The sequence below is a fragment of the Oncorhynchus mykiss genome, chromosome 3 (assembly GCF_057628025.1).
Source record: "Oncorhynchus mykiss isolate SJ-2025 chromosome 3, ASM5762802v1, whole genome shotgun sequence".
NCBI classification, from domain to species: Eukaryota; Metazoa; Chordata; class Actinopteri; order Salmoniformes; family Salmonidae; genus Oncorhynchus; species Oncorhynchus mykiss.
In genome coordinates, this window is record NC_143024.1 from 75,580,193 (window position 1) to 75,602,596 (window position 22,404).

Below are 22,404 nucleotides of genomic sequence, written 5' to 3' on the forward strand. Positions count from 1 at the left end.
AATTCAGTATATTGAATACAAATAGAGAAAAGATGCAATCTGTTTTTGTTATTGCACAAAAACAATCGCGTTAGTAGGCTGTAGTTATCCAGGCTGCATCACAACCGGCCGTGATTGGGAATCCCATATGGCCGATGTAGGCGACATTGTAAATAAGAATGTGTTCTTTAACGGACTTGAAGGTTAAATAAATATAATTACTGTAGGATCTCATGTGATGGTCAATATTTGATTTCGTATACGTTTTTAGACAGACATTAAGAAAATACTTTTTTTTAAAACATCAAATGCACAAAGAAACATGTAGCAGGATTTTTTTATTATTCAGAAGTCAATAAGTTGAATATGATGACATTAGAAACAAACCAAAATTAAAGTAACAAGCATAAGGCGAACACTAATCAAGGCTTTGAATGTAGCATAGCATATTATATTGTAGTACGACAGAGGAAAAACAGGGTTTTAAAATTCCCATTTAGCAGTGGAATGTGGAATTGTATCACTCTATGCCAAACACATTTCTTCCAAGTAAAGTTTAACACCGCGGAAAACTAAAACTCTAAATTCATGTTTTCTACAGGGATAGAATGCTTCTCTCTAACCGGCAGATCTCTACTTCCTATGGAGCATCTAGATAGAAGTCACACTGCCATAAGAGGATAGCTGAGCTTACACCTAGGAAAAACACACATTCACACATCTTACAGTACTCATACATGCGCTTTCATCTAAAGTAAAAGGAAAAATTAACATTGCAGTTACAAGCAGATCCTAAATCAATGGAATTGTTTGTATCTGTTATGTTTATCCCCCCTTTTAAAAGACAATGTAATGCATGACATGTAAAGAATGGAGAAAAGTATTTTCCAGATATTATTTGATTCCATTACTGTTGATAAAAGTGGGTTATGTTTATTCTGAAAATACTGTCAAAAACATACAAACATCTGTTATCCAAGTTTACAAAACACCCTTCAGTGACATAACGTCTTACATTTTTACTGTCTGTGTGATAAAAGCACAAAGGAAATGTAACAATTGTGAAATAATATGAATAGAACAATATAAACACCACACACAATGTTGTGGACACACAAAAAGCTCTATATGAGATATGCATACACGTGTCACCTTATTCAGTACTATCTTTGGATAATATTTCAATACATCCTGAAAAATGTACACAAACCTCTGGTACGAATCTGACTTCTCTATATGACCTCAACTGCTGGGATGGAGGCTACTCTCTCGCTCAAGAAGCTGCCTAGCAGATCTGGCTCAAATAGCACTGTACATACATTAGATACTTTAAAATACTTGACATGTTCTTGATTTAGCTTACCGGTATGCAGGGTGCCAAGAATTTGCACTTTTGGCACAATTCCAATCGTTCCAATTTACCATGCAACTCCTTTAAGATAGTTGGAAAAGCATTCCTCATGAAGCTGGTTGAGAGAATGCCAAGAGTGTGCAAAGCTGCCATCAGGGCAAAGGGTGGCTACTTTGAAGAATCTCAAATATAAAATATATTTTCATTTGTTTAACACTTTTTTGGGTTACTACATGATTCCATGTGTTATTTCAGAGTTGATGTCTTTACTATTATTCTACAATGTAGAAAATAGTAAAAATAAAGAAAAACCATGGAATGAGTAGGTGTGTCCAAACTTTTGACTGGTACTCTCTACTCTGGTACTCTCAACCCAGTTCTGCTGCACAGTAATGTGATTGAGAGTAGCATCAGTAACATAGCCCAGGTGTCTGTCTGTTTGGCATGACAATGATAAAGTAGTTGGCTAAGGCAGAAACAGACCAGCACACTGGCAGTAACAACCTTATCAATACTCTTCATTCTTATGATGAAATACCAGGACACTGATGCATACTTAAATAAACAAGTTGGGTTTTGAAGTGACATTTTAAGCTAAAATAACAATTAAATATATGATATTAGCATCAAGGATAAATATGAATATAATATGAATATGTCTTTAGACAAAGGCACTGATTTGGCGAGGACTCTTCTTTGTGTACTGTCGGTCTCTCTGCTCATGGGTTGTCACTATTTGGCCAAGCATGAAAAGATTGAAGGAAACTGCAAATGTAATTTATCAACAACATAACCCTAATCCCTAACCTTACACCAAGAACAAATAGCTCATGTGGTTGCTCAAACATTCTGATGATATCACTTTTGTCCATTCTAGCATGGCCATCTAGTGACTATAGGCTTCCGGTCTGTCTGGGTCTGTCTGTCAGTCTGTCTGGGTCTGTCTGTCAGTCTGTCTGGGTCTGTCTGTCAGTCTGTCTGGGTCTGTCTGTCAGTCTGTCTGGGTCTGTCAGTCTGTCTGGGTCTGTCTGTCAGTCTGTCTGGGTCTGTCTGTCAGTTTGTCTGGGTCTGTCTGTCTGGGTCTGTCTGTCAGTCTGTCTGGGTCTGTCTGTCAGTCTGTCTGGGTCTGTCGGTCAGCCTCTCTCGGTCAGTCTCTCTCGGTCAGTCTCTCTCGGTCAGTCTCTCTCGGTCAGTCTCTCTCGGTCAGTCTCTCTCGGTCAGTCTCTCTCGGTCAGTCTGTGTCTACTTCCGGCCCACCGTCTCCGCCAGCTTCTTCAGCCTCTTCTTAAGTTCCAGAGGAAACTTCTCGTAACACTTCTTACACACCGGCTTCATGTCAAACTCCACAAACTTGTTCCTATAAGGGAGAGACAAAGATACTGTATGAGCAGGGTTCTGACTTTCATTGATCTATATCAAGAGGTGAAGGTGAAATAAAAAGAGTCCTACACTCCAGCACTACTTTCTCTCCTGCTCCCTCTCTTCCCCTTCTACTCCCTCCCCTCCACTCCAGCACTACTTTCTCTCCTGCTCCCTCTCTTCCCCTTCTACTCCCTCCCCTCCACTCCAGCACTACTTTCTCTCCTGCTCCCTCTCTTCCCCTTCTACTCCCTCCCCTCCACTCCAGCACTACTTTCTCTCCTGCTCCCTCTCTTCCCCTTCTACTCCCTCCCCTCCACTCCAGCACTACTTTCTCTCCTGCTCCCTCTCTTCCCCTTCTACTCCCTCCCCTCCACTCCAGCACTACTTTCTCTCCTGCTCCCTCTCTTCCCCTTCTACTCCCTCCCCTCCACTCCAGCACTACTTTCTCTCCTGCTCCCTCTCTTCCCCTTCTACTCCCTCCCCTCCACTCCCGCATGCTCTTTCCCCCTCTCCCTCTTACTCCTGGAAAGAGGTCATTTGAGCATATTCAACTCTACAGTGTTTTAGGCTTTAGCAGGGAGAGCACATGTGAAACACATTGGCGTCTGAAAAAAATCAGACAGCAAGTCAAACATCCAGTACACAGAGACAGGAAAGGATTAGTGTTTTAACCATCAACCAGGAACTGGTGAACAAAGCCTCATCTTTACACTGATCTGAGGAAACACACACTACCATACTGTACATGCCTCTAGCCTCGACCAGCTGATTGAACTTCTGGTCCAATTATTACAGCATTACGATAAACCATGAGTGTGTCTGGCCATATAGAATAACCATTTCCTGCAGAGTTTCTAAATATGGTCAACATTGCACGGGAAACCGGAACTGACGCAAAGAACAGCTTAGGCGATTTTACCAACCGGTACCGGCAATTATTTATGATCTGTAGCTAATCTCTACTTCTGTTGATTGTTCTTACGCTAAAATGGATCAATTACAGAGATGGTGAAAGTGATGTAATCAAAAATGCATGATTCAAAGATAGTGTTTAACACATGTTTGATCTCTGTGTCTAAAACCTTCAACTGACTTGTCAGAATGGACAAATGAAAAACAGATAGGAAACATGAAAACATAAAAAGTAAAATCACAACACATGGGAAAAAAACTAACCAATGAATGGAAAGTGGAAGTGAGGAGAAAGGAAGGGCAAGGGTTTACAGACACATGGGCATTCTCTTCTTCTTTTCTTTTTCTTGTTTGGCAAGACGGCGCTTCATGTCGTCTGGCAGGCGCTCGTAGCAGTGTTTACACACAGGCTTCAGATCCACCTCTACAAACTTATCCCTGGTAGGACCAGGAGGGAGGAGGAGAGAGGAGGAGGAAGGAGAGAGGAGGAGGAAGGATATGGACAGACAAACAGGACAAGTGAAACAGAGGGACAGAGAGAATATAGGAATACACAGGTAGATGGAAAAGCTACAGGTACAGTGTAACAGGTATAGTAGAGACAGATGAGAGACAGAGAAGGACAGTGCTAACGCTTCAGAAACCTCTCAAATATCGTCTTACATGGTTTTACACTGTCTGGTGTTGGGTTCTAGTTTCAAATACTTGCTATACTAGAAGTTAATGGTTACATGTATGAGGAATGTATATGGTGGGGTCAATGGAGGCTGGATAAGAGCCATGGGCCTGGAACGTTACTAAGTAAGGGAAAAGGCAATCACATGGTTGCAGTCACTAATAAGGGTAGCTGTGGATTAGCTGGTGGGCCGAGGTCAGGTCATATGAAGGGAGAAGGAACAGTTTATTACCCACATCCCTGAACTTCCTGCCTAGCAACAAAGATAGTGTTCAGAGAAAAGCAGGGGACTCCGCCTAAAGGAGAGTATATATACTTGTGCTGGTGGAAACATGTCTTTGTCTTATGCAGCTGTGTGACCCAGTGGATGAATGAACTTGGTTTGAGTTTAACTGTGTTATTTAGAATTTAACAGTGGGATCACAGGATGTTTTTGCTATGTTAACACAGTCAGCCTGACTTACTTTAGGGTGAGCTTGGTGTTGCAGGTGGAGCAGGCGAAGCAGTTGACACACCATGCCTTGTTCAGGGCTGACACCACTGGAACACACAACACAAACACGCACTTCAAACAAGTAATGCATACACTAACATGACATACAATATTTATACAATATTTTTAATATAACAATATTAGATGATGAAACATAATATCCTACCATCACCCTCAATGACACGGTTGCAGTGGTAGCAGACATCTCCAAAGAGCTGTAGAAGAGGAGGGGAGGAGTCAAAGGCCTCACAAATCACTTGTTTACAAATGACAATTTCTTTACTGTGTTTTCAATAGAACCATGCAATTGACTTAAATGTCTACAGTATTTTGATGCATTAGTATCAATAATATAGAGCTAAATACTGTACATTTATACATCTACCACTAGATGGTCCCATAGAACTAAACAAGACTGGAGGTCTCATTCACATTACATACAGCAAGATGCAATCATTCTCCTCAGGCTCTTATTCATGTTCAAAGATTTGTTCAAAGATAAATAGACTACAGTGCCTGGATTGGATAAAGTTACTGAGTAGAGATGTGATTGTGTGACTTATCTTTCCTTGGGCTGTGCAGCCTTCCCCTACATTACCTGGTTGTAGTGAGTCTCACAGTAGGCCAGTCCTTTGCGTTCGTAGTGGCGATGGCCCAGGAAGGGTTTCTCACACTTAGCACACACAAAATGCTGCAAACACACACACAACATGGCCCCACACAACAGGTTAGTACAGACAGACCAGCACAGGTCAGTTCAATCCAGTTCTGTCTAGCTCAGTTCAGACCTATTAAGAGTCAGACCAGACCAGTCTAGTCTGAGATTAGTGGGTTCAGAGGGCAGCAGCAGGGCAGGAGCGCCCCCCCTGTGAAGCACTCACCCCTACAGACAGACAGGAGCCTTGTTTGTGTGTGAGGGGGGTTCCACCAGGGGGCAGAATGGAGCACAGACAGAGCAGGACAGGATGCAGCCAGAACAGGTCTCCTAACTAACCCCTTACCATGTTAAAGTGTTTTTCACAGTAGGCGTGGTCCCCACGCTCATAATACGGGTGGCCGTGAAATGGACGTTCACACAGAGCACACACATGGTGCTGCAGGAGGGAGGGAGGAGCGATAGCAAGTAGGAGAAAAGTAGAGAGGAAAGAAGGCAGCAGAGATATGAATAGAGGAGAGGCAGAGGGAAAGAAAGAGGAAGGATGTCCTCCATTCTGAGATAGTCTAAACATGACCACAGAGATGATATGAGAGCAGGGTAGAAATACCACAGAGGAGGCTAGAATAACATTCATTCCACATACAAACTCCCTTGAATACATTTCTACTTTGATGTTCTGAGCAATTATAGTTATTCAGAGACAATGAAAGAAAGCAGGGCATACCGAAGAATATAAAAGTATTCTGCTTTGTAATAATCACGTCATGGCTACAAAATACTATAATCATATACAATACATTTAAATCTAAATGTTCTGTTCTATAACATTGCAACCTTCAGAACAGTAGTGATGTGCAGTTTGTGAACGATTTGTCCTTTAACTCTTTTTACTGACTCAAAAGCCATGATTCGTTTTCAGAGTAACTTGTTCAATTGGCATTGGTTTGACCTTCTGGCTGCAATGACTCCTACAGCAGGATTGAAACACACTCCTCCGGTCCTGCGGCTCCAGAGATGTGCTCCGACCTACAACTGAGTCGAAAGATTTGTTCTTATAACAAGTTGAAAAGACGAGTCAGTATAAAGAGCCGAACTTCCCATCACTACTGAATAGGTCCATATTGTAGGAGTGATGTCATCATACCTCGACGTGCCACTGCTTGCCCATGGCATTGACCACGCGGCCCTCGATGGGTCTCCTGCAAGCACCACAGATGGGAACACCCATCTTGTCATGGCAGGGCAGGCAGTACAGCTCTCCCTTCAGCTCCCTGGCATCAGCAGTCAGCTCCTTACTACAGGGGAGAGGAGGGACCATTACATCATCACTAACTACATCACTCTTTCCCATCGTTTTGGAGAACAAAGATATTGCTTTAGCTAGTTCCGTTTTGAATACTGACAGTGATCAATCAATTAATGTTAGTGACCTGAGACACCAGGTTACCCAGGTAGAATAGCTCAAATTAAGACTAAAAGCAAGTGATAAAATCTAAAACCAGTAGATATTGCAGCCCCTGAGTAACGGAGTAGTGAAGAATTGTAACAGTGGAATGCTGCTGACCACACCTCTCTTCTCAATTTGTGATATTCAATGTGTTAGTATGAGTCATTACAGAGCCAGCTCCTTGCCTAATCTGGTGTTCCCTGGTGTGTGTTTGTGTGTGATGCTGACTATGATTCTTTTGTTTAGCATCCTGCCAACAGTGTGCCCCTCTATGCTTTCTGGTCTTGGTGAGTCCTACCTTACTAGGGGATAGTAAGTGCACTGTATTCAAAACACAAACCCAGTGGCAGTGAGGGGAATGAGTCGCCTGCACTGACTTCCTGACTGAACACTCATTATCACAACCTCTGCCTCAAGCATGGGACAGGCTGACAGCTGTAGGTTTGTTTAAGAACAGACAGTCTTACAGGAAAGGTTTGGTTAGATTGGAGTTGCCTCTCAACTGCCATCTAAAAGAGCTACTCAGATAATCATTCTTCTATCGTCACTCACTCCCTCTCTGCTCTTCCTCCCTCTCTCCCTGCCCTCTTCCTCCCTTTCGTCTCCCCTTTGGCTGACTTTACAAGGGTAAACACTAGTGAACCCAACCCGGAGGAGTCCCACCCTGCAACAGAGAACAAACCCTGTCTATAACAGCTCTTGAGTTTCTACCACTGACAGGCTACAGTACATGTATAGGTTGCATAGACGTTAGTGTAGAAGTTGTGTTTATACTAGGTTGTGTAGAAGTTGAGTAAAGATAAGTTAGTGGTTATATACAGACCACTAGGTTTCTGTAGCAGGTGTGTTAAGTTAGTGTGGTGATTTAGCTTGTATAAATATTGTGTTTTGGTTGTGTAGTGGTTGTATATAAAGTTTGTGGAGTTGTTTCAAGTGGTGTAAAGTACTTAAGTAAAAATACTAAAGTAATTTTTTGGGGTACCTGTACTCTACTCTACTCTACTCTACTCTACTCTATATAGACAACTTTTACTTTACTACATTCCTAAATAAAATAATGTGCTTTTTACTTCATACATTTTTGCTGACACCCAAAAGTACTCATTACATTTTGAATGCTTAGCATGACAGGAAAATGGTCCAATTCACGCACTTATCAAGAGAACATCCCTAAATGGATGTCAGAGTGTTGGAGTGTGACTTTCACTTTTACTTGAGTCATTTTCTATGAAGTTATCTTTACTTTTACTCAAGTATGACAATTGGGTAATTTTTTCACCACTGGTTGTTTCTATATTGTTTGCATGTGTACCCGCAGTTGTTGCAGTTGAAGTGGTCGGGGTGGTAGGGGTCGTTCTTGAACAGCAGCGGCTGCTCCTCAATGATGGCGTGGCACTTCTGACAGATGTACTTCCCCAGACCACGGGCCTTCTCACGGTTATGACACGGGCGACACAGGTGTCTGAGGGAGAGAGATACATGATAATAAAGAATGAGATCAGCCTGACCCAGAGGGAGAAATTATGTTGCTACACTCAGTGGTGTTTATTCATGGATATCAAGGGAAGCCAGGCTTCCTCTCTGTGTGTTTCAAAATTATCCTTCAATTCATAAGAGACAATGTATCTGACCAGAGAAGGCATCTGAGCGAGCGAAACAGCGCCCATCTGTTTCTGTATGTGTAGGTCATCTATCTGATGCTGTCTGGTCCAAAAGAGTATGACATTGTTGCACCACAACATGTGTAGGTAGACCTTACCGTGAAATGCTTACTTACAAGCCCTTAACCAACAATGCAGTTAGAGAAATAGAGTTAAGAAAATATTTACTAAATAAACTAAAGCAAAAAAAAAGTAACACAATAACGAGGCTATATACAGGGGCTATTCCCCAGTGATTACACCCACGCACCGCTACTGGCCACATTAAAACTATAGTGGGGTGTAAACAGTGTGTGGATTTCTCCTTGCTTTCTAAAAGCTATGAAGTGGAAAGGTTGCTGTCCCCTGGTGTTAGATCAGTAATGGCTGATCAATGATCCAGCCCAAGTCTCTGGACTGACCTGCCGGCGTTCTTGACGAAGCCCACGTCAGCCAGCACGGCCTGGCAGAGGTCACAGCAGAAACAGTCAGGGTGCCAACTGTTGTTCATCGCCTTGATCACACGACCAATGATAAACTCCCCTGGGAGGAGGAGGAAGAGAAGAAGGAAGTCAGGGACAACACACTGGCAAGGCTATAACATCCCCCGTTCACACACATATCCACCTGTAAATGTTAGGGCCGGGACAATACCAGTATCGCAATAAACGTTAGTATGGTAGAAAATGTATTTAGGAAAACAGCCCTAATGTTGGAAACAAACCATTTTTACCCCAAGCTAAAGCACACACACTATTTTACATACAGCAGACTTTTAAAATTACCAAAAAGTTTGGTCTGCTTTGTGTTGTCATTTTTGCCAAGTAAAAAAATATTGCGATACTGGTACTGTCCCGGCCCAAGTTCATTTAGAGAGAAAAACAACTGGCTGTAGAAGTCTACACAGTTGTGTCTAGAGCTCAAGGTGAGGGAAGCAGGGTTAAAAGGAGACCAAACATGACCTTCACACAACACAAACGTGTGTAATATATATCACACACACACACACATACACACACACACACACACACAGTCCTTGCTGGCCTTCTAGGCAGAGTTCCTCTGTCCAGTGTCTGTTATTTTGCCCATCTTAATCTTCTCTTTTTATTGGCCAGTCTGTGGCTTTTTCTTTGCAACTCTGCCTAGAAGGCCAGCATCCCATCACTGTTGACGCTGAGACTGGTGTTTTGCGGGTACTATTTAATGAAGCTGCCAGTTGAGGGCTTGTGAGGTGTCTGTTTCTCAAACTCGACACTAATGTACTTGTCCTCTTTCTCAGTTGTGCACCGGGGTCTCAACTAGTCTAAAGAATACTCAACTAGTCTATAGATGGCCCGTTTTATTGCTTCTTTAAATCAGAACAACAGTTTTCAGCTGTGCTATCATAATTGCAAAATGGTTTTCTAATGGTCAATTAGCCTTTTAAAATTATAAACTTGGATTAGCTAACACAACGTGCCATTGGAACACAGGAGTGATGGTTGCAGATAATGGGCCTCTGTGTGCCTATGTAGATATTCCATTAAAAATCAGCCGTTTCCAGCTACAATGGTCATTTACAACATTAACAATGTCTAGACTGTGTTTCTGATCAATTTGATATGATTTTAAATTGACAAAAACAAAAAACAAGGACATTTCTAAGTGACCTCAAACTTTTGAATGGTAGTATATACAGTGTGGCAAAAAAGTACTTAGTCAGCCACCAATTGTGCAAATTCTCCCACTTAAAAAAATGAGAGAGGCCTGTAATTCATCATAGGTACACTTCAACTATGACAGACAAAATTAGAAAAAGAAATCCAGAAAATCACATTGTAGGATTTTTAATGAATTTATTTGCAAATTATGGTGGAAAATTAGTATTTGGTCAATAACAAAAGTTCATCTCAATACTTTGTTATATACCCTTTGTTGGCAATGACAGAGGTCAAACGTTTTCTGTAAGTCTTCACAAGGTTTTCACACACTGTTGCTGGTATTTTGGACCATTCCTCCATGCAGATCTCCTCTAGAGCAGTGATGTTTTGGGGCTGTTGCTGGGCAACACAGACTTTCAACTCCCTCCAAAGATTATCTATGGGGTTGAGATCTGGAGACTGGCTAGGCCACTCCAGGACCTTGAAATGCTTCTACGAAGTCACTCCTTCGTTGCCCGGGCGGTGTGTTTGGGATCATTGTCATGCTGAAAGACTCAGCCACGTTTAATCTTCAATGCCCTTGCTGATGGAAGGAGGTTTTCACTCAAAATCTCATGATACATGGCCCCATTCATTCTTTCCTTTACACGGATCAGTCGTCCTGGTCCTGGTGAGATCTTGCGTGGAGCCCCAGATCGAGGGAGATTATCAGTGGTCTTGTATGTCTTCCATTTCATAATAATTGCTCCCACAGTTGATTTCTTCAAACCAAGCTGCTTACCTATTGCAGATTCAGTCTTCCCAGCCTGGTGCAGGTCTACAATTTTGTTTCTGGTGTCCTTTGACAGCTCTTTGGTCTTGGCCATAGTGGAGTTTAGAGTGTGACTGTTTGAGGTTGTGGACAGGTGTCTTTTATACTGATAACAAGTTCAAACAGGTGCCATTAATACAGTGGAGGACAGAGGAGCCTCTTAAAGAAGAAGTTACAGGTCTGTGAGAGCCAGAAATCTTGCTTGTTTGTAGGTGACCAAATACTTATTTTTCACCATAATTTGCAAATAAATTCATTAAAAATCCTACAATGTGATTTTCTGGATTTTTTTTCTCTCATTTCGTCTGTCATAGTTGAAGTGTACCTATGATGAAAATTACAGGCCTCTCAACTTGCACAATTGGTGGCTGACTAAATACTTTTTTGCCCCACTGTATATTATTTTGTTTCATTCACACCTGCACTGTTGGAGCTTAAGAATTTCACTGTACACTGCAACTACATCTGCAACCCTGTGCATGGGACTACATAAAAATCAAATCAAATGATGCTGTGTAGGTGCAGTTCCTGTACTCACCACATTGGTGGCAGCAGGGAGCAAACAACATCTGGAAGTCGTGCTCACAGTACTTCCTGCCCTCAAACTGCAAGAAAAAAGTTAGTTTCAATATACAATGCTCAAAAAAATAAAGGGAACACTAAAATAACACATCCTAGATCTGAATGAATGAAATATTCTTATTAAATACTTTGTTCTTTACATAGTTGAATCGTTTACAACAAAATCACACAAAAATGTGTGGAAAACCACACTACAGGCTGATCCAACTTTGATGTAATGTCCTTAAAACAAGTCAAAATGAGGCTCAGTAGTGTGTGTGGCCTCCACGTGCCTGTATGACCTCCATACAATGCCTGGGCATGCTCCTGATGAGGTGGCGGATGGTCTCCTGATGGATCTCCTCCCAGACCTGCACTAAAGCATCCGCCAACTCCTGGACAGTCTGTGGTGCAACGTGGCGTTGGTGGATGGAGTGAGACATGATGTCCCAGATGTGCTCAATTGGATTCAGGTCTGGGGAACGGGCGGGCCAGTCCATAGCACCAATACCTTCCTCTTGCAGGAACTGCTGACACACTCCAGCCACATGAGGTCTAGCATTGTCTTGCATTAGGAGGAACCCAGGGCCAACCGCACCAGCATATGGTCTTACAAGGGGTCTGAGGATGTCATCTCGGTACCTAATGGCAGTCAGGCTACCTCTGGTGAGCACATGGAGAGCTGTGCAGCCCCCCAAAGAAATTCCACCCCACACCATGACTGACCCGCCGCCAAACCGGTCATGCGGGAGGATGTTGCAGGCAGCAGAACGTTCTCCACGGCATCTCCAGACTCTGTCACATGCTCAGTGGAAACCTGCTTTCATCTGTGAAGAGCACAGGGCGCCAGTGGCGAATTTGCCAATCTTGGTGTTCTCTGGCAAATGCCAAACATCCTGCACAGTGTTGGGCTGTAAGCACAACCCCCACCTGTGGACGTCGGGCCCTCATACCACCCTCATGGAGTCTGTTTCTGACCGTTTGAGCAGACACATGCACATTTGTGGCCTGCTGGAGGTCATTTTGCAGGGCTCTGGCAGTGCTCCTCCTTGCACAAAGGCGGAGGTAGCGGTCCTGCTGCTGGGTTGTTGCCCTCCTACGGCCTCCTCCACCTCTCCTGATGTACTGGCCTGTCTCCTGGTAGCGCCTCCATGCTCTGGACACTACGCTGACAGACACAGCAAACCTTCTTGTTACAGCTCGCATTGATGTGCCATCCTGGATGAGCTGCACTACCTGAGCCACTTGTGTGGGTTGTAGACTCCGTCTCATGCTACCACTAAAGTGAAAGCACCGCCAGCATTCAAAAGTGACCAAAACATCAGCCAGGAAGCATAGGAACTGAGAAGTGGTCTGTGGTACCACCTGCAGAACCACTCCTTTATTGGGGGTGTCTTGCTAATTGCCTATAATTTCCACCTGTTGTCTATTGCATTTGCACAACAGCATGTGAAATTTATTGTCAATCAGTGTTGCTTCCTAAGTGGACAGTTTGATTTCACAGAAGTGTGATTGACTTGGAGTTACATTGTGTTGTTTAAGTGTTCCCTTTATTTTTTTGAGCAGTGTAGTTTAGGTGTAGTCTGGATGGGCTGCCGGGAAGGCAACTGTTGTCTTACAGTCAGAAAATACATGATCATCTTATTTTAGTAGTCACAGTCTATGTGTTTCTGGATCAATCAATACAGAACATAAGCATCAGAACCAGTCATTGATTAGAACATACGGTAGGCATAGATACACCTGTACCTCTACAGATCTGTCTGTGGCTTTGATCTCCCTTTCAGGGAAGAGCTCTGGGATCCCTAGGGTCAGCTGGATGTGTCTGGCCTCCTGTCTATTCTGCTGGCCACTGACCAGCCAGACAAGCCTCTAATGGGCCAGTAATGCATTGGGCGGAGTGCTGTGAGTTTAGGAGTCGATCCAGCTAATACACTATACCTAATATCGAATTTGTGACAGGAGGGAGGCTAATGCAATAATTGTCTCTAAGACAAGGGGCTTAGGGTTTATTTCAGGCTGGGCAATGTATATGATGGTGAGAGGGAGAGAAGGGAGAGAGGGTATGATGGTGAGAGGGAGAGAAGGGAGAGAGGGTATGATGGTGAGAGGGAGAGAAGGGAGAGAGGGTATGATGGTGAGAGGGAGAGAAGGGAGAGAGGGTATGATGGTGAGAGGGAGAGAAGGGAGAGAGGGTATGATGGTGAGAGGGAGAGAAGGGAGAGAGGGTATGATGGTGAGAGGGAGAGAAGGGAGAGAGGGTATGATGGTGAGAGGGAGAGAAGGGAGAGAGGGTATGATGGTGAGAGGGAGAGAAGGGAGAGAGGGTATGATGGTGAGAGGGAGAGAAGGGAGAGAGGGTATGATGGTGAGAGGGAGAGAAGGGAGAGAGGGTATGATGGTGAGAGGGAGAGAAGGGAGAGAGGGTATGATGGTGAGAGGGAGAGAAGGGAGAGAGGGTATGATGGTGAGAGGGGGAGAAGGGAGAGAGGGTATGATGGTGAGAGGGAGAGAAGGGAGAGAGGGTATGATGGTGAGAGGGAGAGAAGGGAGAGAGGGTATGATGGTGAGAGGGAGAGAAGGGAAAGAGGGTATGATGGTGATAGGGAGAGAAGGGAGAGAGGGTATGATGGTGATAGGGAGAGAAGGGAGAGAGGGTATGATGGTGAGAGGGGGAGAAGGGAGAGAGGGTATGATGGTGAGAGGGGTAACGTAAGAGAATGTCACCTCATAGAAGAGACCTTCGGGGAACTGTTGGAAGCACTGAGCACAGACGAAGCATCCCTCATGGTACAGCTCCCCGTTGCTATTGACGATCTTCTCCGCCGGGGCAAAGCCACTCTTACAGCGCTCACACATCGCATTGGCCAGGGCATTGGCCATGTTGCTGAGAGAGGTGAGAAAGGGGGCGAGAGTTATCTTGAGTATCCCTTTTCTCTTTTCTAATAAAGGGAAAGAACAGGTAATTGAGTAAAGTCACAATGTAGAACCCTCTTGGCAAGGTTTTGTCAGCAGCCACACCACGGCTGAAGCACATCCATCACCCATCGTACAGAAATAATAGTTTTTCTCTGACACAACACACCCAGCTAGAGGCTGTATTCAGGGTTTGGATATCAGGGTGGGGGAAATGAGTGAGCTGAGATCACACACATTCCCTCACACACACATATGGATTCTCAGGTCAGTTCCCACAGTAACCCCTGGTGTTTGTTGGTCCGTCTCTGCACACCATCGCTTCAGGCGAAGAAGGAAAAGCAGGACAATCTAGATGCTGTGTTTTGAGAAACAGGGAGACGCGCCCTCCCATGTGTCCTTAATTAACACATACTGTATCAACAGAGATGCACGCTGTATAGTCACAGCACTGAGTGAGTGAGTGAGTGAGTGAGTGGCCCAAGCAGAGCCAATATTGCACAAACCCTGCCAAGGAACACCAGGTTGAAAAACTTTTAGCCATAGTGAAAGGTATGTGAGAGACTCTGTGTACAGTATGTGTGTGCAGGGAGGAGAGAGGAGAGAATTAGTTCAAATAAGGGCATCTCTCTCCATCTCAGAGCTACAGGGCAGCCTGTTACTCCTGGTCACACACAAACTCAAGCCCACGTTCATGTCACCAGACTTAATGGGTAAATTAGGGGGTTTTCAATGACAGCCAGGGAGTTGTCTCTCCAAACAGCCTGTTGTTATTAGTCAGACTTAACAAAATGAAAGGACAGAGAGAGGGGCAAGAGGAGGAGGGAGGGCTGCTTTGTTTAAAAGGTCAGAATTCCAATGTGTGTCCAGGAGAAACACATGCTCACACAAGAACGCAAACTCACCCACCACATGACCAAAAGTATGTGGACACCTGCTTGTCGAACGTCTCATTCCAAAATCATGGGCATTAAAATGGAGTTGCCCTCCCCCTTGCTGCTATAACAACCTCCACTCTTCAAGGAAGGCTTCCCACTACAGTTGAAGTCAGAAGTTTACATACAATTAGGTTGGAGTCATTAAAACTCGTTTTTCAACCACTCCACAAATTTCTTGTTAACAAACTATAGTTTTGGCAAGTCAGTTAGGACATCTACTTTGTGCATGACAATACATTTTTCCAACAATTGTTTACAGACAGATTATTTCACTTATTCACGGAATCACAATTCCAGTGGGTCAGAAGTTAACATACACTAAATTGACTGTGCCTTTAAACAACTTGGAAAATTCCAGAAAATTGTCATGGCTTTGCAAGCTTCTGATAGGCTAATTTAAATAATTGGAGTCAATTGGAGGTGTACTTGTGGATGTATTTCAAGGCCTACCTTCAAACTCAGTTCTTCTTTGCTTGAAATCATGGGAAAATCTAAAGAAATCAGCCAAGACCTCCACAAGTCTGGTTCATCCTTGGGAGCAATTTCCAAATAACTGAAGGTACCACGTTCATCTGTACAAACAATAGTACGCAAGTATAAACACCATGGGACCAAGCAGCTGTCATACCGCTCAGGAAGGAGACGCGTTCTGTCTCCTAGAGATGAATGTACTTTGGTGCGAAAAGTAGAAATCAATCCCAGAACAACAGCAAAGGACCTTGTGAAGATGCTGGAGGACACAGGTACAAAAGTATCTATATCCACATAAGCTGAAAGGCCGCTCAGCAAGGAAGAAGCCACTGCTCCAAAACCGCCATAAAAAAGCCAGACTATGGTTTATACTTCCAAAGTTTTGGCAAGTTGTGGCGAGGACAACAAAGTCAAGGTAATGGAGTGACCATCACAAAGCCCTGATCTCAATCCTATAGAGCATTTGTGGGCAGAACTGAAAAAGTGTGTGCGAGCAAGGAGGCCTACAAACCTGACTCAGTTACACCAGTTCTGTCAGGAGGAATGGGCCAAAATTCACCCAACTTATTTTGGGAAGCTTGTGGAAGGCTACCCAAAAGTTTGACCCAAGTTAAACAATTTAAAGGCAATGCTACCAAATACTAATAGTGTATGTAAACTTCTGACCCACTGGGAATGTGACGAAATAAATAAAAGCTGAATAAATCATTCTCTACTATTATTCTGACATTACATTCTTAAAATAAAGTGGTGATCCTAACTGACCTAAGACAGGGAATTTTTACTAGGATTAAATTTCATGAATTGTGAAACTGAGTTTGAATGTATTTGGCTAAGGTGTATGTAAACTTCCGACTTCAACTGTAGATGTTGGAACACTGCTGTGGGGACTTGCTTCCATTCAGCCACAATAGGTTGGGTCCAGATGCTGGGAGGTTAGGCCTGGCTCCCACTTGTCATTCCAATTAATTCCAAAGGTGTTCGATTGGGTTGAGGTCAGGGCTCTGTGCAGGCCAGTCAAGTTCTTCCACACCAATCTCGACAAATCGTTTCTGTATTGACCTCGCTCTGTGCACGGGGACATTATCATGCTGAAACAGGAAAGGGCCTTCCCCAAACTGTTGCCACAAAGTTGGAAGCACAGAATCATCTAGAATGTCATTGTATGCTGTAGCGTTAAGATTTCCCTCCAGTGGAACTAAGGGGCCTAGCCCAAACCATGAAAAACAGCCCCAGACCATTATTTATCCTCCGCCAAACTTTACAGTTGGCGCTATGCATTGGGGCAGGTAACGCTCTCCTGGCATCCGCCAAACCCAGATTCTTCCGTCGGACTGCCAGATGGTGAAGCGTGATTCATCACTCCAGAGAACACGTTTCCACTGCTCCAGTGTTCAATGGCGCCTAGCTTTACACCACTCCAGCCGACACTTGGCATTGCGTATGTTGATCTTAGGCTTGTGTGCGGCTTCTCGGGCCATGGAAACCCATTTCATGAAGCTCCCGACAAACAGTTCTTGTGCTAATAGTTCTTGTGCTAGTTCCAGAGGCAGTTTGGAACTCGGTAGTGAGTGTTGCAACCGAGGACAGACTATTTATACGCGCTACGCGGTTCAGCACTCAGCGGTCCCGTTCTGTGAGCTTTGCGTGGCCTACCACTTTGCGGCTGATGTTTCCTCTTCACAATAACAGTACTTACAGTTGACCGGGGCAGCTTTAGCAGGGCAGACATTTTGGACAGATTGTCAGAAAAGTTAGGAACTTTGAAAGTCACTGAGCTCTTCAATAAACCAGTCAGCAATGGGTGTTGCTGAAATAGCAGAATCCACTCATTTTAAGGGGTGTCCCCATACTTTTGAATGTGGATATAAATGCAACATGTAAAGTGATGATCACATATTTCATGAGCTGAAAAAAAGAAATGCCACTACCATAAGCCGACTCCAGAGAATTTGGCAGTACGTTCAACCGGCCTCACAACCGCAGACCACCTGTAACCACGCCAGCCCAGGACCTCCACATCCAACTTCTTCACCTGAGGGATCGTCTGAGACCAGCCAACCGGGTCAGATTCTGCACAAACTGTCAGAAACCGTCTCAGGGAAGCGCATCTGCGTGCTCGTTGTCCTCACCGGGGTCTTGACGTGACTGCAGTTCGTTGTCGTAATCGACTTCAGTGGGCATATACTCACCTTTGATGGCCACTGGCACGCTGGAGAAGAGTGCTCTTCATGGATGAATCCTGGTTTCAACAGTACCGGGCAGATGACAGACAGCTTGTAGGACATTGTGTGGGCGAGTGGTTCGCTGATGTCAACGTTGTGAACAGAGTGCCCCATGGTGGCAGTGGGGTTATGGTATGGGCAGGCATAAACTACGGACAACAAACACAATTGCATTTTATCGATGGCAATTTGAATGCACAGAGATACCATAACGAGATCCTGAGGCCCATTGGCGTGCCATTCATCCACCGCCATCACCTCATGTTTCAGCATGATAATGCACAGCCCCATGTCGTAAGGATCTGTACACAATTCCTGGAAGCTAAAAATGTCCCAGTTCCTCCACGGCCTGTATATTCACCAGACATGTCACCCATTGAGCATGTTTGGGATGCTCTGGATCGACGCGTATGACAACGTGTTCCGGTTCACACCAATATCCAGCAACTTCACACATCCATCGAAGAGAAGTGGGCCTTATCAACTCTATGCAAAGGAGATATGTCACGCTGCATGAGGCAAATGGTGGTCACAACAGATACTGACTGGTTTTCTGATCCACACCCCTACATTGTTAAGGTATCTGTGACCAACAGATGTATATTTGTATTCCCAGTCATGTGAAATCCATAGATTAGGGACTAATGAATTTCAATTGACTGATTTCCTTATATGAACTGTAACTTTGAAGTCGTTGCGTTTCTATTTTTGTTCAGTGTATATGGCACTGCTCTCCCCTCAGAGAGACACCTGACCTTATTTCTCTCAATCTCGTGTCCCTCTCGTGTCTTTCTTCCTCCCGCTCTCATTATATAGTAACTGTATATCCTACAGCAGGATCAACACTACAGTAACTCACTACATTCCAGAGCACACAGAACGTATTGTCACAAGATGTGGAATCAATGCAGACTCTCAGTCAAGCTATTCTACAGCTATCATCACACTGTCTGATGTAATGTATGTACGTTTGGGGGCCATACTGTCAGGACCCTGACGTGACAGAAGGAAGGACTCAGACTCCCTGTTCTGGCCCTGCTGGAAGGAAGAGACAAAAGACTCAAGCATTTCCCCATAGACAGAACGACTATTAAGTGGTAAATACTTCATGATACTAACTTAGTGAGTTTGTGTCACAGGGAGAGAGAGAGGGAGACAGAGCAGTATCATGATGTTTCACTGGGTTTTGATCTTATGACACCCCCCCACCCGTTGTCTCTAGTGCTCATGTTTATAAAATGACCAGGTTGTCATCACACATCAGAGGGTGACAAGTCAGAGCTTCTGTTTGATTAGCCATACTAGAGTATTAATGGCTATTCTGTCCCAATGGTTGAAAGATACTGTATGGTCTGTGCTGGAGTATCTGAGGCATCTAAGGATCCGACTTAGCCTCCCCATATAAGTCAAAGCTTCAAACTGAGACCCTCACTTCCTTATAGACTTGCTAATGATTAGCATTCCAGACATATTCGCTGACTTAAGCTTGTTTGAAATGTGAAACATTTTCACTGATAATATACTTTTAATGCTGACAACATTACCCCCAATGGCCAACATTATCTGACTAACCCCCATTCTCACTATTCACAGGGGCACAACATAAAAAAGCTCACATATATTTAGCCTGCCCTCATCCCCTAGATCCCTTCCTTTCACACACACAGACGAATGCACGCACACACTGGCACATAGTTATCATGCCTTCTGGCATATTTCACTTTGCATAACAAACTCCCCCAACATTAAAATAGCACAGGGTCTCTGAGCCACTGTCTACTACCTCACCATGGTACCATGACCTGGAGCATGAAACCAGCCAACTGTGTGTTCATGTCAAATAACACTTTAGAGAATTCAGATCATCAAACTGTTCCTTAGACTGCTGTAATACCAGAATTATTCACTTCCTAATACCAGAATTGTTCCTAATCATCAAACTGTTCCTAATACCAGAATTGTTCCTTATCAAACTGTTCCTAATACCAGAATTATTCTCATTCCTAACATTTCTAATACGCTTTCACAAACAAAGGTCAATGACAGTTAATTGTGATAACCTTAAACCATAAATAAACTGAGTGGGTTTAATCCCAAAATAATGTATCCTAGTCAGATGTTATCACTGAATCACTATATCCTGTTACACAGCTCCTCCCCAGTGTGTAACATGTATCTTGGCTCCAGGACTTACAAGCGTGCGTAGAAGTCACAGAACTCCTTGTAGACTTTGACATCGCTTCGTCTCCTCTGAGACTTGGAGACAGGCAGCTCTGCCTCCCCACTGTTGGCATGACGATGACCGTTAACAGAGTGGGGTACAGGGCCAGGGGCCGCCCCATTCTCCAGGATGGTGGGTGGCAGTGGCCGACTCTGGACCTGAACCTCCATAGGACACGACTCGGTAGTCCAAATACTAGTTAGTACACGCTCCCAGTCCAAGACACCCTGCCCCAGGCCTATTCTTCAAATACAGGCTCTTTCTCAAACACTCCCAGAACAATCCAATCCAAAGGGCAGGATTACTAATCCAGAGAGTCTGAGCAGCACTGAGACTGAGACTGACTGACCTGACTTCACACAGATCCCTGATCTACCTCCCTCTTTTTCTCTCCCTTGCTCACTCTCTCTCATTCCCTTTCACCCTCCCTCAACTCTCTCACGCACACACCCTGTCTCTAGATACTCTCTCTCTTGCCCTACCTCTCTGTGTCACCCTTCCTCCCTCCCTCTCTCCATTAAGGGGTGTATCTTTCAAACTAAGAGCTCATCCAGCCAGTGGACTAGAGCAGACAGAGGTGACTGGACACACACCCACACACAGTGAAGGGGAGGCTTCACGGGGTGCCTGTCAGCTCTATCTAAAAGGGGCAGAGTATGAGTTGATGTATGAATTTATATTATTAAGTGTTTATCCTTTATTCCACTGCTCAGTTGCTAAATTGGTATCATAATACATATTTCATCATCATACAGTTACATGCATACTTTCATCATTACACCCTGATCTGTTCTTCTTAAATATGAATGGGAGTTATAATCTTGTGTTGTCATTTGTTCTCTCTCTCTGTGTGTGTGTGTACAATGTGTGTTATTTTCAGCCTGAGGGCCATGGATTTGTAATAAATATCCCTCAACATTCGCATGAGACAACGTGGTCCTGCAATTCCTTTCATTGACACTGTCCACACAATGGCCGGTCGTAACACACACATTCTCTCTGTACATTGTCACCTAGAGATACGTTGTGATTTCACAGTTCCAGGAGAGATACAGGTGGTTTGGCTCACCACATGGATCCGAGTCAGAAACGCTACAGGCGGAGTTGAGAAACTCAATGTTTTGCTCAAGGGAGATGAGCTCTGTCATATGAAAACATTATGAACAGATAAAAGTCATCTCTGCCATTTCTAATCTTGTGAATAAACACTTGTAAAAATGTTAAGTATTATTGTTATTGTTATTATCTGCTCTATGCCATCAGAGTGATTAATAGTTGTTTATGTGGCTAAATTCATCACATCTTACAGCTAGCTGACTGCCCTCCTTAAATGAATGACACTCCTACACCACCAAAAGATCAGGAGAATAAATCTACTGGAGACACTATTCATCCTCTGTAAGAAAAACTATATGTCCAGCTGAAAACCTCTTCAATGACTTTAAAACCAAGGCAGTGTCCCAGCTCCAAATCTCAATGCTGTGTGTAGTAAGCCTGTGTCACTTTAGCATGGAGTACTGTGGACATGTGTCTCTCCACAGAGTGTCAGACCATAAACCAGGAGGGCATTCCTCTCTGCTATTCAAATCTTCTGCGTGTTTCCATTATTCTACAAATAGATGCCCGGGAAAGTCTCATCTCCAAACCAGGTTCTGGCAGCTGACGCGCCAGCCCCAGTGTATGTGGGGGGCCAGCTTTACCTCCTCCTGTCCCTGGTGAGAGCGGCTGGTGTGTGACTTACTGCTAGCAGGTTCAGACTCATACACAACATGGGTCCTTCTATTCTCACCACTGATCCAGATAAAGAATGGATTACAATGGTCATAGGAAACTACTGGTGTTGACTGACAGGACAATGGGACGGAGGGCGGGACCAAAACAGGAAACACTAAGCTGCCACCCTGATTACAGCATACGGATTATACTGAGGAGAGGACTAGAGAGGAGTGTTCCCATGTGGTCATGTCTCCATCATTCAGGCCCTAGCCTATTCCTGAAAACACAGTTTACATTCTACAACAACAGGTGAAGCGTCTCTCTCGCTGACTGTTTCCTGAGAGGGAGAGACAGAAAGATGGTGAGAGGAAAATGAGAGCGAGAAAA

At 44.1% G+C, this 22,404-nt stretch overlaps 1 protein-coding gene across 15 annotated transcripts in view; it reads right to left on the reverse strand.

The window, feature by feature from the left end:
* Positions 1-300: 300 nt before the first annotated feature.
* The window catches only part of LOC110520376 (LIM and senescent cell antigen-like-containing domain protein 1), a 36,680-nt gene continuing 14,576 nt past the window's right edge, over positions 301-22,404 (reverse strand). For 4 of the 15 annotated variants that reach the window (XM_090230162.1, XM_090230157.1, XM_090230156.1 and 1 more), the window contains exons 2-11: positions 14,258-14,417; positions 11,508-11,574; positions 8,941-9,061; positions 8,191-8,340; positions 6,576-6,726; positions 5,372-5,464; positions 4,940-4,988; positions 4,745-4,820; positions 3,869-4,042; positions 301-2,687 (exon numbers count right to left, since the gene is read on the reverse strand). In XM_090230162.1, coding sequence (XP_090086288.1) covers positions 3,913-4,042; positions 4,745-4,820; positions 4,940-4,988; positions 5,372-5,464; positions 6,576-6,726; positions 8,191-8,340; positions 8,941-9,061; positions 11,508-11,574; positions 14,258-14,417 — 997 coding nt within the window. In that variant the 3' untranslated portion in view covers positions 301-2,687; positions 3,869-3,912. Of the gene's footprint in view, positions 2,688-3,868; positions 4,043-4,744; positions 4,821-4,939; positions 4,989-5,371; positions 5,868-6,575; positions 6,727-8,190; positions 8,341-8,940; positions 9,062-11,507; positions 11,575-14,257; positions 14,418-20,274; positions 21,450-22,404 lie in introns of those variants that run through there. The other 11 variants (XM_090230163.1, XM_090230160.1, XM_090230159.1 and 8 more) reach the window with 7 other exon arrangements.